Source organism: Saccopteryx leptura, chromosome 3 (assembly GCF_036850995.1).
Source record: "Saccopteryx leptura isolate mSacLep1 chromosome 3, mSacLep1_pri_phased_curated, whole genome shotgun sequence".
In the NCBI taxonomy this organism is placed as follows: Eukaryota; Metazoa; Chordata; class Mammalia; order Chiroptera; family Emballonuridae; genus Saccopteryx; species Saccopteryx leptura.
In genome coordinates this window covers 119,885,775-119,906,348 of record NC_089505.1, presented here as the reverse complement: position 1 = coordinate 119,906,348, position 20,574 = coordinate 119,885,775, and the positions used below count along the sequence as shown (strand labels likewise).

Genomic DNA, 20,574 nt, shown 5'->3' with positions numbered 1-20,574 from the left:
TGCCCATCTGGGGTGTCGCTCTGACACAATCAGAGCCATTCTAGCACCTGAGGCAGAGGCCACAGAGCCATCCTCAGCACCCAGGCCAACTTTGCTCCAGTGGAGCCTTGGCTGCGGGAGGGGAAGAGAGAGACAGAGAGGAAGGAGAGGGGGACGGGTGGAGAAGCAGAATGGCACTTCTCCTGTGTGCCCTGGCTGGGAATCGAACCCGGGACTCCTGCACACCAGGCCGACGCTCTACCACTGAGCCAACCGGCCAGGGCCTGCTTTATAAGTTTTATGAAGTAAAGTTACTTCCCTACTTTATAAATCACCATTACTGTGGAACCGGTGGGCAGTTAGAAAATTTTACTACTAACAGAGATACAAAAGTGGGCGATAGGTATAAAAAGGTTGACTACCCCTGGTTTAGAGCGTCGTTCCAAATTGGAGAAGTTGCCAATTCCATCCTATCAGGGCACATACAGTAACAGATTGATATTCCTGTCTCTCTCTCCCTTCCTCTCTTTCTGAAACCAATAAAATTAGCATTACCCTGACCAGGCGGTGGCGCAGTGGATAGAGCGTCGGACTGGGATGTGGAGGACCCAGGTTCGAGACCCTAAGGTCGCCAGCTTGAGCACAGGCTCATCTGGTTTGAGCAAAGCTCATTAGCTTGGACCCAAGGTCGCTGGCTAAAGCAAGGGGTTACTCAGTCTGCTGAAGGCCCACGGTCAAGGCACATATGAGAAAGCAATCAATGAACAACTAAGGTGTCGTAACGAGAAACTAATGATTGATGCTTCTCATCTCTCTCCATTCCTGTCTGTTTGTCCCTATCTATCCCTCTCTCTGACTCTGTCTCTGTAAAAAAAAAAAAAAAAAAAAAAAAAAAAAAAAAAAAATTAGCATTAAAAGAAAGAAAAAAACCCATTTTGTTGAGTTTTTATTTCAGGTATATTCATTTTTAGGTACATATCTAGTATATATAATTAGGTTTGGTGTAGAATTTTTTGTTCACTGTGGGTTGGGGTCAATGTTGGAATCCATGGGAGTCTGAAAGACCAGAGTAACATGCTTTATTGAAAGGAAGAAAGGAACCCTGCCGGGCACTTCTCTGGGGAAGAAGAGCACTGAAACAGACTCTGAGGCAAAAACTTACTAAGGTGGGGGAGAGCTTTGAGCAGGTGTGCGTTGAGTTAGCAATTCTGGTATGCTCCCTTCTGCATTCCTACGATTTTGGCTTCCTGGAACGCTTCTCTTTGGGGCGTCGACCAGCTTCCTAGAACTGTTCTGTTTCAGGGGCGATAGCAAGTAAGGAAGGGTGGGGTCAGATAGACAAGCAGAACAGCAAAAGGGCAGTTGGAAGTTCTGGTGAATTCATGTATCTATCAGTCAGAAAGTTTGAAAGCCATCCATGTGACATAAGAAGGTTCTAGAGTGAAAAGTGGACGTTTGAGTTCTCTCTTCCCTCAAAGTAGACATCCATTCACAGTGCGAGAATTAATCCGGCAGAGACTCAGAAAATGGTCCCAGTGAAAGATAAAGAACAGAGAGAGCCCTGGCCGGTTGGTTCAGCGGTAGAGCGTCGGCCTGTCGTGCGGGAGACCCGGGTTCGATTCCCGGCCAGGGCACATAGGAGAAGCGCCCATTTGCTTCTCCAACCCCCCCCCCTTCCTCTCTGTCTCTCTCTTCCCCTCCCGCAGCCAAGGCTCCATTGGAGCAAAGATGGCCCGGGCGCTGGGGATGGCTCCTTGGCCTCTGCCCCAGGCGCTGGGGTGGCTTTGGTCGCGGCAGAGCGACCCCCCGGAGGGGCAGAGCATCGCCCCCTGGTGGGCAGAGCTTCGCCCCTGGTGGGCGTGCCGGGTGGATCCCGGTCGGGCGCATGCGGGAGTCTGTCTGACTGTCTCTCCCCGTTTCCAGCTTCAGAAAAATACGAACAAACAAACAGAGAGAATCTATAAATATTTCATCATTATATTGTCCACCTTACACTACGGTTACACGTCCACCATATTTCAATAAAAAAAAGGTTAGAAGTGCACTGAAATTCGTGGGCTGCCTTAGAGGCCACAAGAATGGAAAGAGTGTCGGTGGAGTGGTAAGGCGAGTGGAAACGGCAAAAACTCCCGCTTGCAGCAAGACCGTTCTGGGAACGAGGAATCCAGCACCAGTCCTAAGTGGCAGCAGTGTGACACCGGGATGCGTCACTACCCGCGAGCAGAACACTGCGCACGCGCATACCCGGCCAGGGCGGATGCAGCGAGAGAGGTACCCTTCACCAGGCAGGGCCTCGCCTCCAGCGGCCGGCGGACCACACTGCCCAGTCACCCTTGCTGCGTGTCCTCCGCCCCTCTGTGTCGTCGCTGTTCGCGTATGCACGCTCAGAGCCTGAGCAGGCGCCCGCGGGAAGGGGAAGCGGCGGGTAAGATGGGGCTTTGTCCTGGAGCGGCTATGACGGGGTTGGGAATTTCCTCTAGGGCTCTCTACGGCTCTCGGAACCCCTAAGGAGAGAGAGAGAGAAGGAGAAGCCTTTGGAGCTGGTTTTCTGCTGCTGCTCAGTATGCCTCTGCTAGTCGGAGTGTTTTCACCCTCACCGGAGCTTCGTCTGGTCCTTCCCCGGCCTCCACTGGAGAATCCGAAGGTCCAGCCCCCGGCCAGTCCGCTATCCCCAGGCTTGTCTGAGTTACCTTCCCCGCCATTTAGGTGGTGCCGGAATGTTTATCCCCCTTCAGTGTCGCAGAACCTTTAGGGCAGCTCTCCACGTCCAGCCCCCAGTTCAAGCTTAAATGAGCCGCGTGGTTTTGTTTGTTTTGACGCTTGCTTGACCCAGAAGTCTTTCTGACATCCTTTGCTGAAGTAGCTTTCATGCTCTTTTAAGGCCATCAAACATAGGTCTTTTATTTAAACCTCCTCTGGGCTGCTGCACAATTTCCTACTAATCTGCCTTTCAAGTTTGAGTCTCATGATGCTTGTTCTCTTACATCCCTGTACAATGTCTGGGAATTGCAATCTTTCCCGGTGGAAGTACGGTCACACATCGTGTGCCTTTTGGAAGTAAATACACTACCTGTAGTGGGATAGTACCAGCAGTTTCTAAGAAGCGTGATAATAGATTAGGATTCCTGCTATCTGCTACCAGAGGGAATGGATATTCAGTGAACTCTTAGTAGCTGGAGGCAGCATTTTAGCCCAGTGGCTGTGCTAGATGCCTTGAAGGTACCCTGTAATTAAACTACCCGGGTCTAAAATCTGCTGACAGGAAGAAATCTGAAACAGAATAAAGCCTGATAGCTAGGACATGTTTAATAATATCTGCAGGTCAGGGTTCTTATGTAGAGACAAATACACTTTGCTCTTATCTGTGAATTAAATGTAATATTGACATTCTGTAGATACTGATATGAAGTTTTAGCAGCCACTTTGCATCTTTTCAATCAGATTTCTCAATAACTTTTTTTAGATAATTACCTTAGTTATTTTATTTTATTTGAAAGAAAGACAGGAAGGGAAAGAGAGGAAGAGAGATGAGAAGCATCAGTTTGTAGTTGTGTCACTTTAGTTGCTCATTGTTTGCTTCTCATACATACCTTGATGGGAAGAGGAGGGGCTCCAGCTGAGCTCAAGCCAACCAATGACCACACTCAAGCCTGCGATCCTGCATTCAAATCACGACCTCTGGGTTTCAACCTGGGACCTCAGCATCCCAGGTTGATACTGTAGCCACTCTGCCATCACTGGTCAGGCTACCTTAATTATTTTTACTTTGATAAGTTTGAATGCTATAAACTTAACCACTTTTTTCTTTCTTTCTTTTTTTTTTTTTTTGTATTTTTCTGAAGCTGGAAACGGGGAGAGACAGTCAGACAGACTCCCGCAGGCGCCCGACCGGGATCCACCCGGCACGCCCACCAGGGGCGACGCTCTGCCCACCAGGGGGCGATGCTCTGCCCCTCCGGGGCGTTGCTCTGTCGTGACCAGAGCCACTCTAGCGCCTGGGGCAGAGGCCAAGGAGCCATCCCCAGCGCCCGGGCCATCTTTGCTCCAATGGAGCCTTGGCTGCGGGAGGGGAAGAGAGAGACAGAGAGGAAGGAGGGGGTGGGGGTGGAGAAGCAAATGGGCGCTTCTCCTATGTGCCCTGGCCGGGAATCGAACCCGGGTCCCCCACATGCCAGGCGGACGCTCTACCGCTGAGCCAACCGGCCAGGGCCTTTCTTTCTTTTTTTAAAATTCACTTTTTACAGAGAAGGAGAAGGAAAGAGAAAGAAGGGGAAGAACAGAAAGCATCAACTCCCATATATATGCCTTGACCAGGGAAGCCTGGGGTTTTGAACCCGTGACCTCAGCTTTCCAGGTCAATGCTTTTATCCACTATGCCACCACAGGTCAGGCTTAACCACTTTTTTCTGACATCAGCCCACATCATTCCTGTTAGTCTTATTACCAGTTCTCTTTGATGCCTAATTATAAAACCTTAGTCATTTTAGATTTCTCCTGTGCTTCATCTTCTTGTTTCAAATTACTGAATCTCATAGTTTCTTTCTTCAAAAAGTAACTTGGGCTTGACCAGTAGTGGCACAGCAAAAAAAATATTTTTTGTCGATTTGACAGAAAAATAGGTTTAATTTTTATGATTTATATAAGAGTATATATACATATATAAAAGTAATACTAATTACCTTTTTGCTCCAAAGTGACTTTTTTAAAAATCAGGTGTCTATCCTTGTATATAACTATTTCTGGTACCAAGAATTAACCAATCAGACAATGTATGTTCTAAAAATATTTGGCCCTGGCTGGTGGCTCAGTGGACAGAGTGTCGGCCTGGCGTATGGACGCCCCAGGTTTGATTCCCAGTCAGGGCACAAAGGAGATGTAACCATCTGCTTCTCCTCTTTCCCTCCTCCTTCTCTTCTTCCCAGTCTGCAGCCATTGGCTCCATTGGATCGAGCGTAGCCCCAGACACTGAGGATAGTGTGGTAGGTCCTAGTATGTCCAGCCTCAAGTGCTAAAAATAGCTTGGTACTTGAGCATTGGCCTGAGACAGGCTTGCCAGGTGGATCCCAGAAATGGCACATGTAGAAGTTTGTCTCACTATCTCTTCCTCACTCTAAAAAAAAAATTCTTGCAGCGTACTAGTTGAAAATTGCTGCCCTAAGCCATTGTTATTTCTCATTGTACTACTTCATTTTACAAACATTTTTTAAAGATTTTATTTATTCATTTTAGATAGGGAGAGAGAAGGGAAAGGAGCAGGAAGCATCAACTCCCATATGTGCCTTGACCAGGCAAGCCCAGGATTTCAGACCAGCAACCTTGGCTTTCCAGGTTGATGCTTTATCCACTGCACCACCACAGGTCAGGCTACAAACATTTGAAAACCTAATATATGTTAGATTCTTATACAATAGCTATGAAAGATAGTCCCTGCTTTTAAGGAGCTGTCTTTCTTTTTTTTTTTCTTTCCGCAGAGACAGAGAGAGGGACAGACAGGGACAGAGACAGATGAGAAGCATCAATCATCAGTTTTTCATTGCGACACCTTAGCTGTTCATTGATTGCTTTCTCATATGTGCCTTGACCGTGGGCCTTCAGCAGACCGAGTAACCCCTTGCTCAAGCCAGCGACCTTGGACCAAGCTTGTGAGCTTTGCTCAAACCAGATGAGCCCACGCTCAAGCTGGCGACCTCGGGGTCTCGAACCTGGGTCCTCCGCATCTCAGTCCAACGCTGTATCCACTGTGCCACTGCCTGCTCAGGCAAGGAGCTGTCTTTCAAGGAACTTTCAGAGAGAGAAAGAGTAGGAAATAGGGTGATAGAGTGGCTGACAAGATAGAGTGTGATATAGGTTGTAGACTAGGTAAGCTTACAAATTAACTCTCCAAACCCAGAGGACAGAGGAATGGGGAAGAGTTCCTGAAGGAAATTATATTTGAACAGTCTTGAATTATAACAAAAGTTCAGAAGGAAAAAGTGAGGAAAGGTGCCATAAAAGAGTCACTTTTAGGACTGACCTGTGGTTGCGCAGTGGGTAAAAGCATCAACCTGGAACGCTGAGGTCGCTGGTTCAAAACCCCAGGCTTGCCTGGTCAAGGCACATATAGGAGTTGATGCTTCCTGCTTCTCACTCTGTTCTCTCTGTCTCTCCTCTCTCAAAAAAAAAAAAAAAAAAAAAGTCACTTTCAGAGAACTGCAAATTGTTAGGTTTTGTTGGAGTATTAAGTTCAAAGAGGAGTATAGAAGATAGAACTGGATAGGTAGACAGAGGTGAGATTTGAAGAGCTTAATGTGGTAAGGGAAGTATACAAATTGAAGAATTCTAAGCAGATAGTTCCCCTGATTACAATTGCTTTTTTTTTTTAATTAAGTGAGAGGCAGGGAGGCAGAGAGACAGACTCTCACATGTGCCCCACCAGGATCCACCTGGCAAGCGATGTTCTGCCCATCTAGGGTTGCTGCTCCATTGTTCGGAAACCGAGCTATTTCAACACCTAAAGCAAGGCCATAGAGTCATCCTCAGCTCCCAGAGCCAAATTGCTCGAATCATTTGAGCCATGGCTGTGGAATAGGACAAGAGAGAGAGACAGAGGGAGAGAAAGGGGAGAGGTGGAGAAGCGGATGGGCACTTCCCCTGTGTGCTCTGACTGGGAATTGAACCCTGGACTTCCACACACAGGCCCAATGCTCTACAGTTGAGCCAACTGGCCAGGGCCGCAGTTGCTTTTTGAAAATTCATTCTGGCTGCAATGTGTACTTCCTATTGCGGTATACAAAAAACTTCGTTCTTCCTTTGTGCCTTTCCTTATTTTCTTTATTCTACCCAGAAGGGCTAATGCCCTCTCCTCATACTTTTTATCTTCCAGCATCCACTTCAGGTCCCATTTTCCTGTAAAGTGTCCTCCACTTATTTTAAACCCCATTAGTTATCCCCTTCTCTGAAACTCTAGGAATGGTACCACAGTTTAGTTGTTATTTGTTGCATGTGTGTTTTATGTCCCTAAGTAGACTGTAAGCTCCATGATGATAGGGAGTGTTTCATATGTTTATGAATAGAAGACATGTTAAACACAAAATTATGTTGTTTGATCTCTTTCAATTTTGTTTTTCAGGGTAGGCTCAGATTATGGGCAGCAGTCCTTTAAATTAATTTATCATCATCATGGCTAATGAGGGCTGTTCCAAGGCTGTTGATAGTCCTTTTTCAACAGATAAACATGCCCAGTTCATCTTGACCCAGATCAATAAAATGAGGAATGGGCAGCATTTCTGTGATGTGCAGCTACAAGTTGGAAAGGAAACTTTTAAAGTTCATCGGCTGGTTCTGGCTGCCAGTAGTCCTTACTTTGCAGCTTTGTTCACTGCAGGAATGAAAGAATCCTCAAAAGATGTTGTACAGATTCTAGGAATTGAAGCTGAAATATTTCGAATACTTCTAGATTTCATTTACACAGGTATGTTGAGTAAGCCTGTAGCTTTAAGTAAAGAATGATGCAATCACTCATGTACTGCTATGGAAATATAATTTGATCTTATATGAAAAGTAATTTGGCAATATATTATGAGTCTTTGAAGAGTTCCTATCTTTTGACCCTGTATTCCTTTCCTAGGAATCCAAAGGAACTAATTAGTGATACAGGCAAACATTTATATACCAGGATATTTATTGTAACATTATTTATTTATTTATTTATTTATTTATTTTAAAGAGATAGAGCACACGCAGACAAACACAGACAGACAAGAAAGGAGAGAGATGAGCAGCGTCAACTCATAGTTGCGGCACTTTAGTTGTTCATTCATTGCTTTCTCATACTGCCTTGATGGTGAGGGGTACCTCCAACTGAGCCAGTGACTCCTTAATCAAGCCAGCAACCTTGGGTTCAAGCCAGCAACGATGGGGTCATATCAATGATCCCACGCTCAAGCTGGCGAGTGCATGCTCAAGCCGCCAATCTCGGTTTTCAACCTTGGTGTCCCAGGTTGACTATCTGTCCTCACTCAGTTCTACTACCACCTGGTTAGGTTATTGTAAGCTTATTTATAATAGTATATAATTGAATATAACTTAATTATCCTTCAGTAGGTTATATGGTTAAATAAATTATGGTGCATGTATATAAAATAGAATATTTTTAAAATCTTGCAAATGATTTAAATACATAACAAGTGATATGACGTGTTTCTAGAGCCGTGACGCGTGCGTCCTGCATCACCAGAAGTAGTACTGTACGTGAGCGACTCTGCGCTTTGCAGCGCCGCCACATACAGTGCTCCTCTCACTGACCACCAATGAAAGAGGTGCCCCTTCCAGAAGTGCGGCAGGGCTGGATAAATGGCCTCAGGGGGCCGCATGCGGCCTGTGGGCTGTAGTTTGGGGACCCCTGTTAGACTCTTGGTTATACCTGATATTAGAATTAATATTTATGTGGCACTTTATTGTGATTGAAGATAGAGACCCTGTCTTACCTTCCACAGTGCCTAAATAAGTGTTTGTTAGATACATATAGACTTAGGTTGAAAGCATGGACTTTGGTGTCTACCCCTGTCCTCAACTCACTTTACTGTGTGACTTGAGTACAAGTTACTGAAACGTTCTTTCTTTTAAAAAAAAAATTATTTTATTGATAGATTTTAGTGAGAGAGGGAGGGGGAGAATGAGAGAGAGAAAGAGATAGATAGATAGAGAGGAGAACATCGATCTTTTCCTGCATGTGTCCTGACCGAGGATCAAATCAGCAACCTCTGTGCTCTGAGACAACCAACTAAGCTCTCTGCCAGGGCTACTTAAACTTTCTGATTCTGTTTTCTTAATACAAAAATAAGGAAGAAAAATCCTACTATATGGGGTTGCAGCCAGGGTAAATGAATGTATAGAGCAAGTAATGCTGTGTCTGGTTCATTGTTTGTTCCATAAACGTTCGATATCATCATTTAAGTTTTGTGCTCTTTCTACAGATCCTTTGTTGCCTTTTTACTTAGCTTTCAGTGAAATCAGATATAAAACTTTTTAAATATAAGTAAATTTTTTGTGTTTATTTTACTGTACTGGTTATTTTGTCTTCCTGTGTCCATAGGCATAGTGAACATAGCTGTGAATAACGTCCAGGAGTTGATTGTTGCAGCAGACATGCTACAATTGACTGAAGTTGTTAATCTTTGCTGTGAATTTCTGAAAGGACAGATTGATCCACTGAACTGCATTGGGATCTTCCAGTTCTCTGAGCAGATTGCCTGCCATGATCTTTTGGAATTCACAGAAAACTACATTCATGTTCACTTCTTGGAGGTTCAGAGTGGGGAAGAGTTCCTGGCACTTACAAAAGATCAATTGATCAAAATTTTGCGAAGTGAAGAGCTTAGCATTGAAGACGAATACCAGGTCTTCTTAGCTGCAATGCAGTGGCTTCTCAAAGATCTGGGAAAGAGAAAAAAATATGTGGTGGAAGTGCTAGACCCAGTTCGCTTCCCTTTATTACCTCCTCAGAGACTTTTAAAGTATATAGAAGGTAATTCTTTTGTTCCATATAAAACTAGTCAATTATCCAATAGCTTTTCTTTTTTTGAAGTGTGATAGTGTTTTTATTTTCAGTTCAATAGCAGACATTTATTGAACAATTACTGTATGTAAGATACCAACTTCTGTTTTTTTGGGTAGACAGTAGTACTTCCATATTTCTATCCCTTATTTTAATAGAATCCATATGTACCTTTTTAGAGATTAAATAATAATGGAGAAGAGAATTATAGATAAAATTACTGTCTGAGCTAAAATGCTGCTCTTTGGCAGTATTGATTATTTCAGTGTAAGATTTCCTCTTGTTACTTTAAAAATGTCAGCATATGCTAAAAACAAAACCCAATAAATTCTGCAAGTCCTCTCATAAAATAGATTTTATATCGATATGATATCGTAGTTACTATGTAGCTGTTGAATCATCTTTAGGTTCTAAACTTTGAAAATACTTTTCACCACAGTATAAAATAATTTTTCTCTTTATATTAGAAAAATGATAATATTTAAATTTATTTTTTAAAACTACTGGCCCTGGCTGGTTGGCTCAGCGGTAGAGCGTCGGCCTGGCGTGCGGGGGACCCGGGTTCGATTCCCGGCCAGGGCACATAGGAGAAGCGCCCATTTGCTTCTCCAACCCCCCCCCTTCCTCTCTGTCTCTCTCTTCCCCTCCCGCAGCCAAGGCTCCATTGGAGCAAAGATGGCCTGGGCGCTGGGGTTGGCTCCTTGGCCTCTGCCCCAGGCGCTAGAGTGGCTCTGATTGAGGCAGAGCGACGCCCCGGAGGGGCAGAGCATCGCCCCCTGGTGGGCAGAGCATCGCCCCTGGTGGGCGTGCCGGGTGGATCCCGGTCGGGCACATGCGGGAGTCTGTCTGACTGTCTCTCCCCATTTCCAGCTTCAGAAAAATACAAAAAACAAAACAAAACTACTTTAGCTCTGGTTTCTAGATTTGAGGTTTTTATTCTTGTCCTGCACTGAAACTTAAGGATGTGACTTACAAATGAGCTTATAACTAACTACACTATTAGAATTAAAGGGCCTGACCAGGCGGTGGCACAGTGGATAGAGCGCCAGACTGGGATGCCGCAGACCCAGGTTCGAGACCCCAAGATCACCAGCTTGTGCGCGGGTTCACCTGGTTTGAGCAAAAGCTCACCAGCTTCGTTGGACCCAAGGTCGCTGGCTTGAGCAAGGGGTTACTTAGTCTGCTGAAGGCCCGCGGTCAAGGCACATATGAGAAAGCAATCAATGAACAACTAAGGTGTCGCAACAAAAAACTGATGATTGATGCTTCTCATCTCTCTTCGTTCCTGTCTGTCTGTCCCTGTCTATGCCTCTCTCTGACTCTCTCTCTGTCCCATAAAAAAAATTAATTAATTTAAAAAAGAATTAAAGGTATAATTCAGTGAGATAATTATATTTAATGTGGATTTTTATATTTTTCCACTGTAACTTAACAGTATTAACAGAATATTGTAGGTTTTCTGAGTGATACTTTGTTTTAATTTCTATATATAGTCAATTCTTATTATTCACTGTATTTATATTCTATAAAGTTGCCATGAATACTGCATTAACAAATACTAAGCCACTTTTCCTAGGGAAAATATGGCTTAAATTCTTACAAGCCTTTAGTCATGACATTTTTGTCAACTGATCAATACATAACCTTGTTTTATGTGTGTTTCTGTCAGAGCACCTTAGTTTATTTTTATATATATATATATATATATATATATATGTATGTATATATAGTTGATGCATTAACATTGAACTCATGGCCAGCTGCACTAGAACTCATGCCTCATTGAAGCCTATATAACATGTATTTTCTATGTAAGACATACACATCACAGCCTTCTTGTACTTGGAGCCATTTTAAACAGCAAAATCACCAAAAAAAAGAGCATGGAAATGTGAAAAACTTGGTACCAAATCTGAAAAGGACACTTGTTTACAGTATGAGAGCTAAAACAAAAGATAGAGTATCACCTTGTTTGGTCTCATCTGGAAACATTCATGTCAGTTGAGTCACATTTTTGCCACTCTTTGGCACATCCATGAGTGACCAGGAAAGCAGCATGAGTACTGATTTCGGTTACAAATACATTTTAGTGAGTATCAACTGCTAATGTGTAGATTTTTTCCCTGGTATATATTTTTTGTATTTACCACTGGAAGCATTAGGCAAATTAATGTTACTAGCTATTGATATATGATATGATATCTATTTCTTGTATTTTAGAGAATGACTTTACTTTTATAAAATGGTATATGGTTTTATAAAAAGTGTAGATAAGAAAGTATAAAAAAACAATAAATCATCCAATATCTGTCACCCAAAAATAACCAGTTATTAACATTCAAATATCTCCATTTAGGAGGATGGATGATGATTAAAACATGGTTGGCTGGACAGATAAAAAAAATTATAAGAATAATAATAAAATTAAAAGAATAAGAATCACCTAACCTGTGGTGGCACAGTAGAAAAAGCAACTAAGAGTTGATGCTTCCCGCTTCTCTCTCTTTCTCCCCTCTATCTAAAGGTAAATAAATTTAAAAAGAGAGGAAAAAAAGTAAGAATCATTCTATACATACTATTTATAATATAAAAATGTATTTAAATCTCACTAAAAGTTAACAAAGAAGAAACTGAAGTAATAACTAATTTCAGATAAATGTTTCTTTTTGTGTATGTGTGTGACAGAGAGATAGAGGACAGAGAGATAGAGGACAGATAAGGACAGACAGGCAAGAGGGGAGAGAGATGAGAAGCATCAATTCTTCATTGTATCTCCTTAGTTGTTCATTGATTTCTTTCTTATATATATGTGCCTTGACCAAGGGGATTTTAGCCGAGACAGTGACCCCTAGATCAAGCCAATGACCTATGGGCTCAAGCCAGCAACCTTAGGCTTCAAGCCAGCGACCTTTGGGCTCAAGCCAGTGACCATGGGGTCATGTTCATGATCCTACGCTCAAGCGAGCAACCCTGCGCTCAAGCTGGATGAGCCTGTGTTCAAGAAGGTGACCTCAGGGTTTCGAACCTGGGTCCCTGTGTCCTAGTCTGATGGTCTCTCTATCCACTGTGCTACTGCGTGGTCAGGCAGATAAATGTTTCTCTGTCCCAAGAAATATTCATTCTAAAAAGCTCTTACAGAATTAAAGACAAAAGATGAAAGTCACTAAAAAATGGAATCATAGTTTCATTTTGCATTTCAATTTTAAATAGTATAGACTCTCTGCTAAGAAAAATGAGGTCATTAGCATTGTTATTTTTCTTCCAGCCCTCCCCTCAAGATTTAGATATTTTTTGCAATCATGATTCTCTTAGATTTGAACTTAGTTCTGTATTTAAGTGGATTTGATGCTCTCTACCAGTTTTTATTTTTATTATTATTATTATTATTGTTGTTATTGTTATTAGAGAGAGAGAAAAAGGGTGGGGGAGAAGCAGGAAACATTAACTCATAGTAGTTCCTTCCTATATGTGCCTTGACCAGGCAAGCCCGGGGTTTTGAACCAGCAACCTCAGCATTGCAGGTCAACATTTTATCCACTGCGCAACTACAGGTCAGGCCAGGATTTTGGGAGTGGTTTTTTTTTTGTTTTTTGTTGGGTTTTTTTTTACAGAGACAGAGAATCAGAGAGAGGGACAGATAGAGAAAGACAGACAGGAAGGGAGAGAGATGAGAAGCATCACTTCTTCATTGCAGCTCCTTAGTTGTTCATTGATTGCTTTCTCATATGTGCCTTCACCTGGGGGCTACAGCAGAGTGAGTGACCCCTTGCTCAAGCCAGTGACCTTGGGCTCAAGCCAGCAACCATGGGGTTATGTCTATGATCCCATGCTCAAGCCAGCAACCCCATGCTCAAGTTGGTGAGTCTGTACTCAAGCTGGAAACCTAGGGGCCTCGAACCTGGGTCCTCAGCATCCTAGGTCAATGCTCGATCCGCTGTGCCACCGCCTGGTCAGGCAGGGATTCTTAAGTTATGATGATACTACTCCCTGCTCCCCTCAAACTTTGTAAGGTATGTTTTTTGTGTGTTTCTTTGTAATGACTTACCTTTTGTACTGGATGCCTAAAGAATACTTTCATTTTTTTTTTGTTTTCCAAAAGATATATTTGCATCAATCCATATAAAAGATTAGCACTCAGACATACTTTAAAACTATGAGAACAGTTTCATAGTTTCAAAACTTTTCTCTCCCTGCTTTTTTATTAATTAGTAACAACTGATGAATTATTTCAGGAAGCAGATACAACGCTAAATATATTCTCTGAAATATGCTAAAATTAGTAGGAAATAATAATGGTATTTTTTCATTATTTTTAATTTCTGTAAAAGTTTGTAATTTTTCATTAGGCTATATCATATACCCTTTCCTTTTAAAGGTTCAGCTTTAATTTAATTTGGGGGAAATTTTCCTGTATGAAATTTTTGAATACTTTTATTTATTTAATTTATTTATTTATTGATTGATCTTTCTGAAGCTGGAAACGGGGAGAGACAGTCAGACAGACTCCCGCATGCGCCCGACTGGGATCCACCTGGCACGCCCACCAGGGGGCGATGCTCTGCCCATCCGGGGTGTCGCTCTGTTGCGACCAGAGCCACTCTAGCGCCTGGGGCAGAGGCCAAGGAGCCATCCCCAGCGCCCCGGCCATCTTTTGCTCCAGTGGAGCCTCAGCTGCGGGAGGGGAAGAGAGAGACAGAAAGGAAGGAGAGGGGGAGGGGTGGAGAAGCAGATGGGCGCCTCTCCTGTGTGCCCTGGCCGGGAATCGAAGCCGGGACTTCTGCACGCCAGGCCGACGCTCTACCGCTGAGCCAACCGGCCAGGGCTAAAAATTTTTTTGATTGATTGATTTTAGAGAAGGGAGAGAGAGAGGGAAACATTGATTTGTTGTTCCACTTATTTAAGTATTTATTGGTTAATTCTTGTATGTGCCCTGGGAAAAATATGTACAATAGTATAGTAGGAATGAAATACCATTGTTTGACTGACCAAGTGGTGGCACAGTGAATAGAGCATCAGCCTGGGATGCTGAGGACCCAGGTTCAAAACCCCAAGGTCACCGACTTGAGTATGAGCTCACCAGCTTGAGCATGGTATCATAGACATGACCCCATGGTCACTGGCTTGAGCCAAAAAGTCATAGGCTTGGCAAGGGGTTACTGACTAGGCTAGAGTCCCCTTGGTCAGGCACATATATACAAGAAAGCAATCAATGAACAACTAAGGTGTTACAATGAAGAATTGATGCTTCTCATCTCTCTCCCTTCTTGTCTGTCTGTTCCTGTCTGTCCTTTCTTTCTTGCTAAAAACAAAAGAAAAATACCATTGTGTGATGATTTTTTATTTTTTGATTGTTAAATATATTTTTAATCTTTATGTAAGCTGGGCTTTTCAATATTATTTAAACATTGATTAAACTTTTTTAAACATTACTTTAGGAGTATCTGATTTTAATCTTCGTGTTGCATTGCAAACACTTTTGAAAGAATACTGCGAGGTGTGCAGATCTCCCAAAGACAACAAGTTTTGTAGTTTTCTGCAGACATCTAAGGTTCGACCTAGGAAGAAAGCAAGAAAGTACCTGTATGCAGTAGGTGAGAACCTTTTAAAAAGTAGTAGAAATTATCTTTATTTTCAGGATTAAAACCTTTTAATACTTTTTTATTGTTATTATACATGTTGGGATATTCACGTGTGTCAAATAGACATAATTAACTTCACATACCAGCCACAGATTATAAATTGTGGGTATATAATGCAGTGAACACATCTAAGAATAAAATATTCATTTGACATCTTTTATTCTGTGATCTAAATCTTTGGATTCTTAGCTTACTCAATTATTGTCAATAGGTAACTAAATAAATATTACTTTAAAAGTTGAGAATATGAACCCTACTGAAAAATAAAAATAAACCTCAAATATATTAACTGGTCACGGTGTCTTACATGGTCATTAGTAAGTTGATAGAAGCCAGTGATCTCCAAAGTGTGGGTGTGCAGGATAATCATATCAAATGAACATATTTAAACTTCTTTTCATTTTTATTTTAAAAAGCATTAAACCTTATCAATATTTGATATATATTGACAGATTGTCCAGGTTAATATACATAATGTAATTTATATGTAAATACTTACTGTTTAATTTGTATGTAATTCTATGTATAATTTTATGTATGCTATGATATATAAATAAGAAGTTTCTGAGTACACGCTTAAATTTTTTTAATGATAGGATGGGCAATCAAACCAGAATTTCAATTCACTATTTATAATGACAGAGACACAATGAAACTTTTTAACTAGACAGATAACTAGCTCCTATATTTATGTTTTGTCTAATATTCTATTATAACCAAGGCCAGGTAGTAGAGCACTGTGGTTAAATCATTGCATTTAAGCCATAATCTTTTAGGGCTTGGCACATTTTAAGAATAATATATGTATATAGGGCAGGCTCTAAAGCATTTATTTCTTGCTGTGAAATAGTTAAACTGAATGTCTAGATGTAGGGGCTAGATCTTTCTCCTTACTACCATTTCCATGTTTAGCAGAAAAGGATTTGCTATGTTCTTCCTTCCTCTCCTTTGTTCAGGTGGATATACTCGGTTGCAGGGCGGTCGTTGGAGTGATAGCAGAGCCCTCAGCTGTGTAGAACGTTTTGACACCTTTAGCCAGTACTGGACCACTGTGTCGTCACTTCATCAGGCTCGATGTGGGCTGGGAGTGGCAGTTCTGGGAGGGATGGTCTATGCTATTGGAGGTAATAATGAAAATGTCTTATTTCCTTATTAGTCTCTAGCTATATGTTGGCTGAATTCTTGTATGCCTTATATACATTGCTAGGTACTATGGAATATATATAAGGACTATAATTCTACATAAACTTTGACTAGAACTCTAATAGTTCTCTTTATGTACATTTTGGCAATTGTGGATAATTTCATTGTATGAACTCTTTTGTTTAACCTAGGGTCACAGTGTCCCATATGACACTTGCAAAAATATATATCCCCCTTTTTTTTTTACAGAGACAGAGAGAGAGAGAGTCAGAGAGAGGGATAGATAGGGACAGACAGACAGGAACAGAGAGAGATGAGAAGCATCAATTATTAGTTTTTCTTTGCGACACCTTAGTTGTTCATTTATTGCTTTCTCATATGTGCCTTGAACGTGGGCCTTCAGCAGACCGAGTAACCCCTTGCTCAAGCCAGCGACCTTGGGTCCAAGCTGGTGAGCTTTGCTCAATCCATTTGAGCCCACGATCAAGCTGGCGACCTTGGGGGTCTCAAACCTTGGTCCTCCGCATCCCAGTCCTATGCTCTATCCACTGCACCACCGCCTGGTCAGGCATGTATCCCATTTTTTGATGCCACAGAAGTATTTATGGGGGCCCTTCAAAAATGTTGCAACTTTGTTAGCTATTATTAATACTACCAACATTGTTATGTTAAGATATTTCTTAGTATATAATTTAAAAATAATTTTATTATCAAATAATTTGGTTTGTTATAGAAAATTTTGCTAAAACCAAAGCATATGAAAAAATAAAAATCATCTATACTATAATTATACTACCCAGAGATAATCAGAGTTAATAGTTTAGTTTATTTCCTTCTAGATGCATACTGATTTGGGTTAATTTTCTAAATATTATTTTTTAAAAATAGATATAATTCACATACCATAAAATTCACCCATTTAGGGTATACAATTCAGTGATTTTTAGTATATTTACAAAGTTCTGCAACTATCACCACTAATTCCAGAACATTTTCTTTTTTCTTTTTTTTAAATTTTTTTTATTTATTTATTCATTTTAGAGAGGAGGGGGGAAGAGAGAGAGAAGGGGGAGGAGCAGGAAGCATCAACTCCCATATGTGCCTTGACCAGGCAAGCCAGGGTTTTGAACCAGCAACCTCAGTGTTTCCAGGTTGACGCTTTATCCACTGCGCCACCACAGGTCAGGGCTTCTTTTTTTGTTTTTAAGTGCCTGAGGTGGAGGCTCCATGGAGCCATCCTTAGCACCCCAGACCAGTGTGCTCAAATCAGTCAAGCCATGGCTGCTGGAAGAAAAGAGAGAGAGAGACAGAGAAAGAAAGGGGAGGAATGGAGAAGCAGATGGTAGCTTCTCCTATGTGCCCTGACCGGGAATGGAACCCAGGACAACGACATACCAGGCAGACGCTCGACCACTGAGCCACCTGACCAGGGCCTTCCAGAACATTTTCATCACTGCAAAAAGTCATTCTTATCATTTGGAGAGAATTTTATATCAGTATATGGAACTATTTACTAGCCATGTTACCAGACTCCAACCAAGGGACAACATTGCAAAGGAGGCTTTTCTAAGGATCAGCAGTCTATGTTAACTCCTTCTTGCACAGTAGGAGTTTTATATACTTTCAAGAGTCAAGGGCCTGACCTGTGGTGGCGCAGTGGATAAAATGTAGACCTGGAATGCTGAGATCGCCGGTTCGAACCCTGGGTTTGCCTGGTCAAGGCACATACTGGAAGCAACTACTGCAAGTTAATGCTTTCCAATTCCCCTCCCTTCTCTCTCTTTCTCTTCTCTATCTAAAAATCAATAAATAAAATCAAAAAGTGGGAAAAAAAAAGAGTCTGTGGGAGAGAAAAGGATTCTAAGCCCTCATGAAGTTACATGTGCTGCAAATATCTTTCCTGCTCTGCTGCTTCACCTTTCACTCTCTGTGGTATCCTTTGACAAACAGATGTATTTAATTTTAATGTAGCAACTCCATTATTTTTTCCCTCTATGGTTAGTGTTTCTTGTACATTTTTATTTTTATTTATTTTTTACAGGGACAGAGAGGGAGTCAGAGAGAGGGACAGACAGACAGGAACAGAGAGAGATGAGAAGCATCAACCATCAGTTTTTCGTTGCGACACCTTAGTTGTTCATTGATTGCTTTCTCATATGTGCCTTGACCGTGGGCCTTCAGCAGACCGAGTAACCCCTTGCTCGAGCCAGTGACCTTGGGTCCAAGCTGGTGAGCTTTTTGCTCAAGCCAGATGAGCCCGTGCTCAAGCTGGTGACCTCGGGGTCTCGAACCTGGGTCCTTTCGCATCCCAGTCTGATGCTCTATCCACTGTGCCACTGCCCGGTCAGGTTCTTGTACATTTTTAAAGAAATTCTTCCCTACTCTCGAGTCATGAGGATATATATACCTTTATTGTTTTCTAAAATTTTAGTATTTCCATTTACATTTATGTCTGTAATATACCTAGAATTGAGTTTTTATGGGTAGTATGTGTAGGGTACCAGTTTCATTTACAATATTTTTATTATAAAAGCAATTTTTCTAGCATAAAATTTTTTTTGTATTTTTTTTTTCTGAAGTGAGAGCGGGGAGGCAGAGAGACAGACAGACTTCCCCATGAGCCCAGCCGGGATCTACCCAGCATGCCCGCTAGGGGGTGATGCTATGCCCAGTTGTGGCATTGCTCTGTTTCAACCAGAGCCATTCTAGCACCTGAGGCAGAAGCCATGGAGCCATCCTCAGTGCCCGGGCCAACTTTGCTCCAATGGAGCTTTGGCTGCAGGATGGGAAGAAAGAGAGAGAAAGGAGAGGGGAAAGGGTGGAGAAGCAGATGGGTGCTTCTTCTGTGTGCCCTGGTCGGGAATCGAACCTGGGACTTCCACATGCCGGACTGATGTTCTACCGCTGAGCTAGCCAGCCAGGGCTTAAAAAAATTTTTTCCCCTCATTGTTCTGCAGTATAAACTGTCATATGTCAACTAATTAAATATATGCATAGATCTGTTTCTAGATTTTTTTGCAGTTTTATAACTTTATTTAACTATCAGCAGTTAGTTATCATCCACATTAACTGTAGATTCTTGAAAGTGGTGACAACCTGACCAGATGGTGGCGCAGTAGATAGAGCATTAAACTGGGATGCTGAAGATACAAGTTTGAAACCCTGAGGTTGCCAGCCTGAATGCGGGCTCACTGGCTTGAGCATGGGATTGTAGACATGACCCCATGGTCACTGTCTTGAGCCCTTAGATCGCTGATTAAATCCTAAAAGATCACTGGCTTAAGCTCAAGGTTACTGGCTTGAGCAAGGGGTCACTGGTTTAGCTGGAGCCCTGGTCAAGGCATGTATGAGAAAGCCATCATTGAACAACTAAAGTGCCGCAATTATGAGTTGATGCTTCTCATCTCTTTTCCTGGCTGGCTGTCTCAAAAAAAAATTATTTTCTGTTTGTTGCTAGATAAGGATTACATGAAAACTCAAATTTTACAAGTGTCAAAATGCAAATTACATGAATTGTTTGGGTGGTAGAATTAGAAATAGATAATAGGATGCCTGACCAGGCGGTGGCGCAAGTAGATAGAGCATTGGACTGGGATGCGGAGGACCCAGGTGTGAGACCCAGAGGTCGCCAGCATGAGCGTGGGCTCATCTGGTTTGAGCAAAGCTCACCAGCTTGGACCCAAGGTCGCTGGCTTGAGCAAGGGGTTACTCGGTCTGCTGAAGGCCCACGGTCAAGGCACATATGAGAAAGCAATCAATGAACAACTAAGGTGTTGCAACGAAAAACTAATGATTGATGCTTCTCATCTCTCTCTGTTCCTGTCTGTCTGTCCCTATCTATCCCGCTCTCTCACTCTCTCTCTCTGTTTCTGTAAAAAACAACAACAACAGATAATAGGAAAAAAGTGTCATTGCTTCATTCAATGGACTTTAATAAATGACAGTGCTATGATTTAAAAATAAACCTGCTGGCCTGACCTGTGGTGGCGCAGTGGATAAAGCATTGACCTGGAACACTGAGGTCATCGGTTCAAAACCCTGCACTTGCCTGGTCAAGACACATGTGGGAACTGATGTTCTTGCTCCTCTCCCCTTTCTTTCTCTCTCTCTCTCTCTCTCTCTAAAATTAATAAGTAAAATAAATTTTTTTTAAAGTTTAAAAATAAATAAATAAGTAAATAAAAACCTGCTGGGCAAATGAGTTTTTGTAAATACTGTAGTATAATATTAGACATAATGAATTTATGATAACATGGAATGCTACTGAATATTGTATTA

General features: G+C 42.0%; 1 protein-coding gene and 1 non-coding gene across 6 annotated transcripts in view; both read left to right on the top strand.

Annotated features, from left to right (window-relative positions):
- Positions 1-1,537: 1,537 nt before the first annotated feature.
- TRNAD-GUC (transfer RNA aspartic acid (anticodon GUC)) lies at positions 1,538-1,613 on the top strand. The gene has a single exon. It is a non-coding gene; the product is annotated as a tRNA-Asp (tRNA).
- A 646-nt stretch (positions 1,614-2,259) lies between these two features.
- IPP (intracisternal A particle-promoted polypeptide) overlaps positions 2,260-20,574 on the top strand; it is a 31,721-nt gene continuing 13,406 nt past the window's right edge. The window contains exons 1-5 of one of the 5 annotated variants that reach the window (XM_066376147.1): positions 2,260-2,404; positions 7,088-7,429; positions 9,053-9,484; positions 14,950-15,105; positions 16,110-16,277. In XM_066376147.1, the coding sequence (XP_066232244.1) occupies positions 7,138-7,429; positions 9,053-9,484; positions 14,950-15,105; positions 16,110-16,277 (1,048 nt within the window). In that variant the 5' untranslated portion in view covers positions 2,260-2,404; positions 7,088-7,137. Of the gene's footprint in view, positions 2,405-2,603; positions 2,624-7,087; positions 7,430-9,052; positions 9,485-14,949; positions 15,106-16,109; positions 16,278-20,574 lie in introns of those variants that run through there. The other 4 variants (XM_066376149.1, XM_066376145.1, XM_066376146.1 and 1 more) reach the window with 4 other exon arrangements.